This window comes from Vombatus ursinus, unplaced genomic scaffold, assembly GCF_900497805.2.
Source record: "Vombatus ursinus unplaced genomic scaffold, bare-nosed wombat genome assembly UNPS02014863.1, whole genome shotgun sequence".
Lineage (NCBI taxonomy): Eukaryota > Metazoa > Chordata > Mammalia > Diprotodontia > Vombatidae > Vombatus > Vombatus ursinus.
In genome coordinates, this window is record NW_020954641.1 from 35,181,092 (window position 1) to 35,194,662 (window position 13,571).

General features: G+C 39.2%; 1 protein-coding gene across 1 annotated transcript; it reads left to right on the forward strand.

Annotated features, from left to right (window-relative positions):
• Positions 1-2,749: 2,749 nt before the first annotated feature.
• On the forward strand, positions 2,750-13,571 carry PLAC8L1 (PLAC8 like 1). Its single transcript, XM_027842039.1, has 4 exons — positions 2,750-2,824; positions 4,822-4,958; positions 11,731-11,867; positions 13,318-13,571. The coding sequence occupies exons 1-4, from the start codon at positions 2,760-2,762 to the stop codon at positions 13,480-13,482; spliced, it is 504 nt and encodes a 167-aa protein (XP_027697840.1). The 5' UTR covers positions 2,750-2,759; the 3' UTR covers positions 13,483-13,571.

Below are 13,571 nucleotides of genomic sequence, written 5' to 3' on the forward strand. Positions count from 1 at the left end.
CCATCTTTCAGATGAGAACATGGAGTTTAGAGAGATTAAGGAATCTCATAGTCATATAGGTAATAGAGAATGATGGTAATAATAACTAGCATTTATATAGTGCCTAGTATGTACCATGCTCTGTGCCGAGAGCTTCACAAACATATCATCTGGTCCTCACAAGGCATCAATGGCCAAGTTCTCCCTGATTTGCAGTCTAGCCCTTTTCCAAGTACATTGCCTTAAGTAGTTCTTTATGTGAATATACCTGATATCTTATGTTTAGTTTGTTAGGTATTTATTTATTTTAAAAATAAATATGTTATTAGTGTTTTGTTTTGTTTTTTTGCTAGGCAGTCGGGGTTAAGTGACTTGCCCAAGGTCACACAGCTAGTAAGTGTCAAGTGTCTGAGGCTGCAGTTGAACTCAGGTCCTCCTGACTCCAAAGCCAGAGCTCTATCCACTGTGCCACCTAGCTGCCCCCTTTATTAGTGTTTTCTAAAAAACATCATTGTCACTTCCCAACTATGAATCCTCTTGGCCCCTAGCCCTTACCCTCATAACAGAGAAATATAGCTAAGGCAAACAAACCAGGATATCGGCTGTACTCGACAGCATCAGCCTCATTCCACATCTCTCATCCGTGAACAGAGAAGTGTGTCTTGCTCTCAGTCCCCGCCACAGTCCAGATTGGTCATCACATTGATCCAAGTTCTGATTCCTTTCCAAGTTGTTTTCCTTTCACCATCATGGTCACTGTGTACCTCATTCTTCTAGTTCTGCTTATTTCACTTCATATAAAATTTACCAAGTTTCTCTGAATTCATCACTTCCATCATTTCTTGTGATACAACAAAAATCCATTATATTCATATACTGTAATTTGTTCAACCATTTCCCTGGTTTATGAGTCTTCTCCATCAGGTATTTATTAAGTGCCAACTATGTGCCTGGGCCCTCCAGGAGTACAAAAACCACACAAGGTGTACGTAATCCTTGCCTTTAGGAAGTTTACCATCTTGGGGGTACAAAACATGCATACCTAAAACAATGGGCAGACAATAACGATCATACTTGCTCAAGTGCCAACATGTGTGACATAAGAGAAATACTTTTGGGAGATCATTTAGAGCAACCAGGGGAAGTTTCATAGATTAGATGACTTATTGGCCTGGTAGGCTAGAAAATATGTATATGGCACAAATAGAAATGATGGGGGAAAAGGGAAGGAGGGGGCAGTGAATCTCAGCCATGGGGGAATGGTGTCATCCAAAACTTGGACATAGAAATGTGCATGGCTTTTTTAGGAACTAGCGATAGGTATGACCAGGAGCCACAGCAACATTCTAAAATGCAGCCATTATAAAGCACCAAATAGCACAATTCCATCTGTCCTGCTGGTCTACCCTATAAAAAAGAACTTACATCTTTCCATCTGCCCTATAGATGGACTCTTCTCTCTAAATATTCTTTCCCCTAAATAGAATATGAGTTTCTTGAGGGCAAAGACTATTCTTCCTTTCTGTTTGTATCACCTGGACCATGCTTGGCACATAGCAAACTTTCAGTAAATGCTTTCTCATTTCATTCCCTCATGTCTTCTTAACATGGATCAGTTGTGTCTCTTTGAGTTTGTTCGGCAGGTTCATGTTAAGGAAGGTTTCATTGTTAATGACTTTTTAAAAAAAATATCAAAGGTCTTTTTAATAAAATGGTTTTAGACATGGTTCTCCATATTGAATTTTTAAGTGACTGGAGAATTATTTCAGCTTTTTGCCTTCCTACAATAGTGTTGATTGCATAATATTGAATAGCTTTAAATATCAATCAAGTATTTTATCAAGTGCTCACTATGTTCCCAGAAGTATGTGAAACATTTGGTATGAAAAAAAATTTTGGTGGATGGGTAGAAGGAATTGACGATGCAGTTGGAGTATAACATAGAGAAATGAACACATTTTGTAATACTGTCCTTATACACCAAGGGCAAGACTTAGATGAGTCTTGTTTTGTTTACATTTGAGTTATCTTCATAGGGAAACTTTTCCCTCCACCCCCTCTTCCCTTTCTTTTGAGTTTCATGTAGATTTTACTTTTAAAGTTGTGGAATAAATGTTGGGCCTCTTAGCACAGCACAGTAGGCTCTTTTAGGACTTGGTGGTGATTATGAAATAAATGCTACTAAGTATGCCCTTATTTACTTTTCTACTATGACTCAATTTGTTGAAAACTATGGTTTTTTGGGGGTTTTATATCCAACTATTACTTTTAATAAAAACTTGACTTCTATCATGTGAAAAATTGGGTTTTAGAAGAATAATGAAGAAAGGAACTTAGGATATAAGATAGGTAGAAATTTAGGGTTCCAAATTTCAAAGTGTACACCATGGAATGAAAAGGACAACTGATGTTGATTGGCACTAACCACATTGACTTAAGACTGAGACTTGATGCTGAAATGGTACTTTCTTACACTGTAACATCCTCTATAATAGGTTAATCTCCGTGTTCATAGTGGGATCATCCCTGTTCTTTAAGGAAATAAGATTTGTTGAATCTAGCATTATGACCTCATTTTCCAGAATATTGAGATGACATTCTTAAGAAGAAAAGTTAACTTTGGATGAGTGTGAAGTTTAGAATCATCTAGTTCAGTATCAAAGGCCTAACTGAACTCTTTCCTCCCCCCTCCTCTCACGCTCCTTTATAAATTGATTTGGAAGTTTTATTTTTCTAATTGTACTGTAGATGCTTCTTTAACGGCTGTTCTGACACCACTGATGCTTTCACTCATGAGATCAGAATTGGAGAGAATTTGTATTACTGACCCAAGACAAGGAGTAGGGTGAGTTGGCTTTTATCAACCTTTGCTCTCCATTTGGAATAACAAATCAATCACTTCTTATAAGGGTCTAGGGAAAAGAGATAGTTTTCAGTGTATTATATGAAAAACCCAGGCTTTGAATGAAATTGCTTGCTAACCTTTCTTAAGTGTGCTTGAAGCCAGAACTGCTGATTGATCCCTTTAGGCCTAACCGTCTGGTGAAAAAGGATGATTAGATTTGAGTGGAAGGAGACAGGTATCTCTTTCATCCAAACTTTGAATTCTGAACCCTACCCAGCTGTTTCTTGGTACACGATGGAACATCCTCCCTTTTGAAATAATTTAAAATGTTCTGGCTTCAGCTAAAGTATCTAAAATAATGAGGTGTTAGTTGAAACTAGAAGCTTTTAGCAAAGCAAGTTGTGATTAGATATCCAGGGCATTGGCATGTGTGTTGCCTCCTAATCCCAGGCATCCGCTTTCAGGGAGTGTTAAATTGGTGTAGAATAAGAAACAGGAGGGGTGGAGCACATTCATATGCTAGACTAGGCAAAGGTGTCCCAAGCATCTCCCAACACCTTCAACAAACCTAGATCCTGAACAAATCTAGATTGCAGCAACCTGGGGTGGGAGCCTTGTCTGTCCTCTGAAAATCCTGAAAAATGAGTGCTAAGATACTGAGGTGATATCTGTACCAGGTAAAATGATAACTAAATATTGACCCTTCTCCCACCCTTTTCTTTCAGAAAAAGATACTTACCAGATTTGTGTAGGATTGCCACATGTATCTCTAATTTCCTTGAGCAGTGAGCCATTTAAGTGAAAAATATGCTGTGGTTGAATTGAGAAGAGGATAGCTACCATAATTTAGAAGGTTCTATGGCTATCCGCCTTTCCTACTGCAGCTAAACTTGTTCCTGCGCTGCAGTGCTGGGTGATTTTCACTGAGGTAATTTATTGGCTCAAAAGCTGCATTAGAAGCTATAGCTAAGCACCAGCTCTGAGAAGCAGCAGCTCCTCCACCTTTCCATTTCCTAAGAAATAATTTTACACTTCATTTTCAAGGCAGGCAAAATGATAGTTTAGGACTAAAATATTATAGCCAAGGTGTGTAAATAACAACTATCTTAAAAATCAGTAAAGGCCTAGTAAATAAATTAAGTGAGAAGAATCCTCCTAGACTTAGAAATTAGGCACAATTACCTAGTATTTTTGTTAAGAAGTAGTCGCCTACTTAGACTTTTGACTTGGTATAGAATGAGGACAGGCTTGCTAGCAGGAATAACATGTATTATTCACATAATGCTGAGAAAGAAGAAAAAAATTATTTCATGACTGCTAACAGCAACTTGTTTCTCTTAGGGAAAATCCAATCCAGTTGCTCAGCCCTCAAAAAATTCCTTCAGTAAAATAAGAAGTAATTGGAAGCCCTTAAGTGAAGTAAAGTTGTAGCATTCAAACTTAGGAGGCAAATAGCTTGGGCTCGCACAGGGAGATGCAAATAACTTTGGAAACCACTTATTTCTCCTTCATCACTTAGCACCTGAGACTGACTTTAATGAGAGAATGAGAAACCTAGTGAGTGTTAGGTGGCTTACAACTACAGGCAGAAAAGACTTGGAAATAGGAGTGACATGAATAAAGAAGTAGAACAATGAATTGAACCACAGTCATATTTGCCACTATGTCCTTCTCTTCTACCTCTACCCCTCAGCAATACTTAGTTTAGTGACATTTCCTATAACACAACATTCTTCCTTAGGAAATAGTGTTATGTTTTGGAAGGAGCACTGGTCTTACAGACCTAGGTTAAAATACTGCCTTCCAAACTTACTAGTGAGGTGACCATGGGTAAGCCACTTAACCCTCAGATTCTTCATCTATAAAATGGGGGTTAAAAATACTTGCACTATACCTCATAAAGTTATGAGAGAAACAGTTTGGAAACCTGGGGCTGTAGAAACATGGCATGTCATTACTATTATTGTTTTATTTAATCACCACCTTTGACTTTACAGGCACCATAGACCAACACAACCTGTGACGACTCAGCCTGGCTGGGGTGTCTATGACAGGACCACCGTCACAACTATTGCACAGACTCCAGGGGATTGGAGCACTAGCCTCTTCAATGTTTGCAGTGACAAAAAAATTTGTATGTTTCTTCCCTACTTTTAAAATAGTCTAAGTTGCTTTTAGTTTTCCCTTACGAGGCAGCAGAGTCCAGAGCAGGGGTAGGGAACCTGTGGCCTTGAGGCCACATGTGGCCTTCTAGGTCCTTGAGTGTGTGCGATCTTTTGACCAAGTCTAAGTTTTACAGAACAAATCCTTTTATTAAGGGAGTTTGTTTTGTGAAGTTTGGTTTCAGTCAAAGGGTCGCACTTGAGGACCTAGAAGGCTACATGTGGCCTTAAGGCCACAGGTTCCCCACCCCTGGTGCAGAGGAACATGGACTAGAGTTAAGTGAGATAAGGATAAGTAACCTGATTTCTTACTTCTGCCATATTTTCCTCCATTCTGATATTTCTGTAGCCCAAATCTATTCATTTCTCTTTTACTTTTTTTTTGTTTTTAGAAAAACTGTCCATCATGAATTCAATTTTTTCTTATCTGCTAATTGAGTTTTTCATTTCTGTAGGAAGAACTCTAAATTCTGACTTATATTCATTTGTAATTTTTTTTTTTGCTTTTTGGTGAGGCAGTTGGGGTTAAGTGACTTGCCCAGGGTCACACAGCTAGTAGGTGTTAAGTGTCTGAGGCTGGATTTGAATTCAGGTCCTCCTGACTCCAAGGTCAGAGCTCTATTAGCTGTACCACCTAGCTGCCCCCGTTTGTAATTTCTTAAGAATTTCATTTCTCTTTTGAACCATTCTTGAATTTCTTGTTGTTCCAGGTTGTCTTGGGAGTTCACAAAAGTCAGTGTTTCATCATGTATTGGTTCACTTTCCTTTGTCCTGTAATATTTGTTATTTAGTATTTATTATTTAGTATTAATATTTTAATTAATATTATTTAGTATTAATATTTAGTATTCATCATTCCTTCTAGTTTTAGGATCCTCTGTGTTGATATATCTGTTTGTGCTATGGGTTTTTAATCTTCAAATCTTTGATACTTCAGCCTTTTTTCCTTATATTTCTTTGTCATTCACTTTCTGACTCCTCTCCCTTTGCTGGTATGTATTCTCCCAGACTAGGCTGAAAGACTGTTTGGGGACTTAGGATTCACCAGCCTCAGTCTCTGTCCTGAGGAGATTCTGGAGCCACAGGACTGACCCTGAACTGGGTTTCAGTCCCCTTTCCTTCATACTCAGTACAACCACACATTCTTGGCCCCTTGCCCTGGTTTCTCACCTCTCCTTTCTTTGCCCCAGTTTCTCATCTCTCCTTTCTTTGGCTGCACTAATTTCAATACCTTCTGCTTTTTTGCAGGGTGGGGAGGGTGTTTTGAGAAGACTCTTTGAAGCTTTGGGGATCTTTAACCTAGGGCTGGTCCCAGGTAGAAGGCAACCTGCTTTTAGCTCCATTGCCCTTCTTCTTTATGTGGCTGGGCAGAATTGGTATTGTGGTGGAATGAGATGATTGGGGATGGGGTATGCTGCTCAGATCTCTGAATTAGGAGAGGATCTCAAAATAGATCCTACACACATGTGCATCCTTACTGGGAATATGAAAACTGGTAGGGAGAAAGGTTTGGTGTTGCTGAATTACTGCTTTAGGGGGTAGTGTTCTATGGTGTTAATGCATAAGGATTTTACTTTGTTAGAGCTCTCTTTTTTTGTCCTGTTATTGCTCTGTACCTGGTGCATAATTCCTCTTTTTGGAGGTCTTGGGAGTTAATGGGTGTCTAAAGAAAGTGTCTAATCCACCATCCTTTTGGTCTAATGAACTTGAAGTTGTTCTAATTGCTACTGAATCAAAATGAGTCACTTGATCCCTGACAGAGAGCTTCTTAGTTTTCAGATCACCAAAAGACCACACTGGACTCTGGATGATGTTATGCAGGTAGCAAGTGTACCACCTGAATTTGGAACCCCTTGCTATTGCTAGGATTTGGTGTAGTTGATTGGGAATTAGTCAGTTATGTAATTTAGCTTATGCCCCTGTATGGTCCATTCTCCACTCCTAGATCGCAAAAGAGACTCATAAATTCAATAGCAAAAATATTTAATTAAGATATGAAACAACTTAAATAGCAAGGAATGGCCTCAAATAGCAAAAAATGTTCAGTGTTTCCATATTTCACAAGTAGAAGCTAACTCCTCTTCCTCCAGGAGAGTTATCTAATTCTCCAGCAGAGTGGGCAGATATAGTACCTTCAGAACTCATGGCCCCAATGACAAACACTTAGTATGTGGTGTTGTGTGCCTCCTAGTATGCTTTGCAGCAGTCTTTCTCTTGGAGCAGGCTGGAGAAAGCCTGGAACTTCTCATCTATCCTCTGGAGTCATCAGGGTCTAATCGCAGCTCCTAGGTTTCCCTCTCTAATCCTAGCTGCTGCTCACTTCTACCATGTCTGTGGTTACCACTGCCTACTCCACTTGTCTTTCCTTTCTTTTCCTAATTTGTGCTGCCCACTTTTTAAACCCTTTGCCTTAAAGCAGCACTCTATACCAACCAAAGTCTGCCTTGTGATGTTGCCACATTCTCCAGCTAGACGTACAGTCTTCTGAGAAATTTATTTCAGAGAATAAATCCCAATGACTGATGCTTTACGCCCCATTGTGGGCAATGAAGCCCTAGGAACATGACCACTGCACCCTGCTCCCTAGAGCTTCCAAGGTCCCCACCCTGGGGGTTTTTGATTATGCTGAGGCTGTCCAAGGGCAGTCTTCTCAACCCTTTCTGCCTTGGGACATTTAGCCTTTTAGGCTACATGTGTACCTCTGGTCATGCTGAAGGCTACCCTGTATTTGACCTGACTTTGCTCCTTTCCTTTCCCTGTAAGCTTTCTGGCTGGCTTTTTGTGCAGTTCTGTGGTAGAAGTCACCTCTTAATGGATTTCTTGATCATTATTTGGTGTGGTACACACTTCAGGGTTTTGCTGGAGTAGATGGGTATATGAGAGCTCAGTGGTCTTCCTCCCATTCAGATAGCTTTAGCAGGAAGTCATGACACTGCCTCTTCATCAGTCCAGAGGAGTCAATAGGTCATTAGCAAGAGTGAAATATGAACAATTGTCCTTTCCAGTGCTTAAGGTAGAAACAAATAAAGGAAATCCCAGCCTTGATCATACCTGTCCAACTTTTCTAGTGCTTTGGGAGAAAAGGAAGATGAGAGGACAGGAGGGTCCTCTACAAACTGCTGGTGGGACTGACTTAAGGCTGTCAAAAGAGCCAGATCACTGCTTTCTCTCTCTGTCCCTGCTGCTTCTAGCATTGTTTTGACATCTGTGACTGGAGTACCATTTCCTAGGGCCTAGCCATATAGGCCTTTAGCTTTTTCTGAGGACTTACTCCTGTTCAAGTTAGACTAGTTCTTTTCCTCAAGAGGCATTAAAACTCTCCTTGAAATCTGATTGGCTAAAAGGACTAATTCAGGTTGTTGACATGATTCACTGGTATAAAATTCTAGGAGGAGTGACAACTCCCTTTTTAAAACTTCTGACCAGGGATCAACAGCATGAGCAGTGCTGAGAAGTTGTGTTCAGCTAAATCAATGTAGGGACCTCACTGAATATCCTTGTTGAAAATTCTTCTGCTATGGCTAAGTATATTTCCTGTGAACTGTTGAATGACCTATGAGTGTCTCATTTTGTTCCATATCAGATCCTCGACTAGTACTCAGGGAAAGGAAAGAGGGGATACATATTATAATATATTCTATATCATATAATGTCCATTACGTATAAGGCACTGTGCTGAGTGCTTTACAATTATTATCTCTTTGATCAGGGTGCTAGACTTATCTTTCTCATTCACCTGAAAATTCTAGATTGGCTAAGAGAATAACAGTTTGATTGGATGAAGAGGGGATTTCAAGAAATATATTCTTCTTAAAACTTGACTGGCTTGAATGATAGGAAAAAGGCAATCCTAGCATCAAGCCAATTTCTAATATATTAAGTCCTTGGGGTCATCTACCAGAAAAACTCTCATTGCACTAATTGACTATAATGTCACATCTAACAATCTTGTAGGAAAAAAAGGACAGGGTCACTTACTCAGTCATCTCCTCTGTCATGTAGCATTTAAAAAATTTAATGGAATTGTGTTATAAACAAAAGTGGTTTTTCTTTTATTTCTGTCCATTCTGTTTAATAGAGATATTCTATGTATTTTCAAGTATATTATCTGGCACATAAATAATTTGTGTGGAACTTGAAAGAGAGAGAGAAAGAGAGAGAGAGACAGACAGAGAGAGAGAGAGAGAGCCACTATTTCTGCAGTTTTGTTCTATGTCAGACTTCTGTCATTGGGCAGTTTTCCATGAGATGCCGAGAATTAGTTACAATTGACCATCCATTAAATTGAGGGTACATTGTGAGTAGAGATGGTTTCTTTTTCTCTTTGACTTTTTGCTGCCTTTATTTTACAATTGTGAGGTTTTTTTTAATGGTATTATTCTTTTTTTTCTGGCTTTTATCTGAATTCATAATACACCGAAATTGGCAAATCAGGAGCAACTCTATCCTTTGAAGATATAGTTGTTGCAAGCTCTATCTCAAAGAGACAAGCAGAGTAATTTCTAGGTATAAAATGGCACAATGGATTTGCAGAATTTGTAAATGTATTGGTATCTGAATAGCAAAAGTCCAAAGTATTTGAGTGTCCCCTGGGAGTATGAGAAGGTTGCATAAGTCTCCCTCTCTTTGGGCTACTAAACACAGTGGCCATGATGTATATGTAGGCATTGGTGTTTGGTGTGTCAAATACAAATAGTGGTACTAATAATAGCTACTCATATTTCCATAGCTCTTTAAGGATTACAGACTTTTTTTCTCACCACTTGGTGAGGGAATTATTCTTGCCTGGGGGGTATTACTAACTCCATTTTTCAGATGAGGTTTCAGATGAACTAGTGCCCCCAGGGTCACATAATTGGTAAGTGTCCACACTGGGACTAGATTGGAGGTCTCTTGACCCCAAGTTCCAGCTTTTCTCACTGTATGTGCAATGATTCTTTATATTTATTAACTAGGTTTGTTGCTATGTGCAAAACAAATTTGTTGACATAGTGTGAAACAAAAACTCAGAAGCAAAAACTGGTCTGTGCAGTATACCTAGCTCTAAGTTCAGGGAATCAAGTTCCAAATAGTTTTCAAATTTAATTGGACAGATGACAAGTTGTTTCAGGCACTGGTCAAAATCAGAGCAACTTTTTGAGATGAGAAAAAGAATAATGTCAGCTTTAGGATTAGCGCAGGGAGTTTGTATCAATATGACAAAAAGGCTTCTATAAACTTCATAGAAAATGGTGGCTACTAGTCTAATGAATCATGTATACAATACATATTTTAAAAATAAATTGTATACATTAATATGTTAGAAATACTTGTTTCAATGAAAATTTAAATCCTCGATATGTTTTATTTTATAGAAGATTAAAGTAATAATAATACATTTAATTTGGTGCTTTACATGTATCATCTCAACTGATCCCCACAAAAGCCACTGCGAGGTAAGCATTGGAAATAGCGTTATCTCCATAATGCTCTGGGGCCTTACATGACTAACCTTAATTATAGTGGGTGGTAATGCTAGGTTTGAACCCAGGTCTTTTGACACCAAAACCAGTGCTCTTTCCACTATGACCACGTTGCTTTGAGTTAACCTTTGTCAGTGGTTAACTAAAGAATTTGAATGGGGATTCTGTTATAGCTAGAAAGGCATTTTAAAAAGAATAACTGGGAGTTGAACAGAAGATGTGCCAAGCTGCCCTTCCTGATTCTGTCTGACCATGTGCTAGCTCAGCATTTGGGTCCTTTGGGCATTACGAGCCCCTGGTTACTTCTTCAAGGAACCCCCTTAATGGCCACTGAGCAAACAAAAGGAGTCAATGACTAAGTGGTGAGCAAACATCCATCTTGAGATGGGCATGTCCAGGCTTAGACGTGACCTTGTGAGTGTGAGAGGTCTGAAGGTCCTGGGTCCATCAAGCAGAGCTGACTGGTGGCAGCGAACATTTCTGCATCAGAAAAGATTGACCAAAGACTTGTGATGGAAAATGCTATCCACATCCAGAGAGACAACTCCAGAGTCTGAATGCAGATTGAAATATACTATTTTCACTCTTTTTTGTTCTTTGTTTTTTCTTTCTCATGGTTTTTCCTTTTTGTTAAGATTCTTCTTTCACAATATGACTAATGTGGAAACATGTTTAACATGATTGTACATGTATAACCTGTATCAGATTGCTTGGTCTCTTGGGGAGGTGGGGAGGGAGAAAAATTTGGAACTCAAAATCTTATAAAAATGAATATTGAAAACTATCTTTACATGTAATTGGGAAAAATATTATTAAGTACAAAAGAAAAAAATAAAAGATTGACCACTTAGAAGAGTCAATGGAAGAGAGAGTTAGGGGCATACTCATTCTCTTTTTAAAGGCCCACTGAGTCATCAGTTCTTCTTGATTGGTGTCCAATAATGGGATTGTTTCATCATCCCCAAATGCAAGTCCTTCAGCCCTGAATCACATCCGATGGGAAGCATCCAGGAGCATGTCAGCCCCAAATACCCAATTACTGAGCGAGCTAGCATACATGGTCAGGTGGAATTAAGGGTAGCGTTGCACATGCCCTATTCAACCCATAGTAACAATATGCACCGTATTTGTCACTTAGTTTTCAGTTCTTATTTGGAGTATAAGAATAGAGCTCTTGTCTCATTAGGCTCATGTTTAGGGCTAGGGGATATATTTTTTGGTGAAGTTTTTCTGTGTAAATTTAGCATTAATTAGTTTTTCTCATTGTGGTTATTATTGGCAGGTTTCTGTGGTCTCTTTTGTACCATGTGTCTTGAGTGTAACATTGCAAGGCATTATGGAGAATGTTTATGTTGGCCATTATTACCCAACTCCACCCTTGCATTAAGAGTAGGCACCAGAGAGAGACATAAAATACGGGTAAGTGTATATGAATTGGTGTGTGCTTGGACATTGGGTCTTAAAGAAGCATTATTTTTAATAATCCTCTGGAAAGAGGAATAGTGGGAGAATAGCTATGACTACAAAAGATAGACAACTTGAATTCATGAAAGTGAAAAAGGTTAATTTGCAACATCTCTTTATTGTTAATTAAACTTTTCTCTATCCTGGGTTTTGCTAGTAGCTCTATAACTATTTTTCTCTGGGATTGGGAAGTCAGTTCACAAGTTTAGGGTGGTCGTGGTGGTGGTCAAGTGTCTGAGTCAGACACTTCCTCCTGCCCTGGTAATTCAGTCATTGATTTAAAATAAGAAATAGATGTCAGTAAGCATCTTTTTCACAGTGAAGTGGAATTCAGATAAGGAAATCAAAGGTGCTTTTTAAAAATTCCCTCCATTATAGGAGACTAATTCTCTGAAATGGAAATTAGGATCATAGATTTAGAACCACAAGAGACCTAAGTAAGTGGTTATCTGGTCCCACTCACTTATTTTACAGGGGGCCACCTCCAGTCATCCTGATTTATATCTTGACACTGGACCCAGATGGCTCCAGAAGAGAGTGAGGCTGGTGACTTTGCATAACCCTCCCTCACTTAAATCTAATTCATTTGTACGTCATGACATCGCCTTCCTGATGTCATGGTTCTTTTCGAGAATGAAGGACAAACAACAAACAATGAATGAATGAGTAAACTTATTTCACAGTTGAGGAATCTGAGGCTCAGAGAGATGAAGGGAGTTGCCCAAGGTCACATAAGTAGTTAAGTGGCAGAGTCTGGATTTGAACACAAGTCCTTTGGCTCCAGATCCAGCCTTCTCTCCACTGTATCATACTTAATCCCAGAAGGCAGCATGGCACAGTGAATAAAGAGCTAGCCTTAGAACTAGCAGGACTTGGGTTCAAGTGTTACCTTTGATACATACTGGCTGCATGATCCCAGTCAAATCACTTAACCTCTGAGTTCTTTGGCAATTCTCTAGAACTCTGAATTACAGAGAAGGTTCAGACCTGAATTGGTAGAGGAAGTCTGCTTACCTAGGCATTTCCCATACTACCGAAATCACAGGTTCAGGCTCCATTCTAATCCTTACCTTGATAAGATATACATAGAATCCTGCTACTTACTACTCATGTGACCTTGGGCAAATCGTTTAACATCTCAGCTTCAGTGTTTGCTCATCTGTAAAATGAGATGGTTGGACTACCTTGACTCCAAGGTTCCTTCTGACTCTAAACCTATGACCCTATGTCTTCTAAAAAAAACCAGTTCCATACATTAAAGGCCCAATACAATACAGTTGACTGATTAGAGAGGTGTTAGTTCTCTCTTTCTCCCCCACCTCCGTCCTTGTTATAATGGAATCCCATTGTCTTAGAAGTGAGTAGATGTGAATGCATGTCCTGAATGTCCTGAGTTCTGCCCTAGGGCACTCTGTGTGAAGACTGGTTGGTTGTGCACTGCTGCTGGCCCTTTTCTGTCTGCCAGATGGCGCGGGAACTTAAGATGAAGACAACCCAAATGGATAAAGTCTGTGCAGCTCCTTCAACTCAAGTTTTTTGGGCCCCTGGAACTAAAGAGTTAATTGTTTGAAAGAAATATGTTTTTCCTTCTCCCCAAAAAGCAGCAAACAACAACTTAGTGAGTAGAAAAAAAGACCCCATTTTCTTCATAATTATTAT

Bases quoted from the DNA above. Each gene is read 5' to 3' on its own strand.
- PLAC8L1 (XM_027842039.1), top strand. From the start codon at position 2,760: ATGCTTTCACTCATGAGATCAGAATTGGAGAGAATTTGTATTACTGAC. The intron at 4,959-11,730 runs GTATGTTTCTTC...TATTATTGGCAG, and splicing joins TTGCAGTGACAAAAAAATTT to GTTTCTGTGGTCTCTTTTGT. The intron at 11,868-13,317 runs GTAAGTGTATAT...GTTCTGCCCTAG, and splicing joins GAGAGAGACATAAAATACGG to GGCACTCTGTGTGAAGACTG.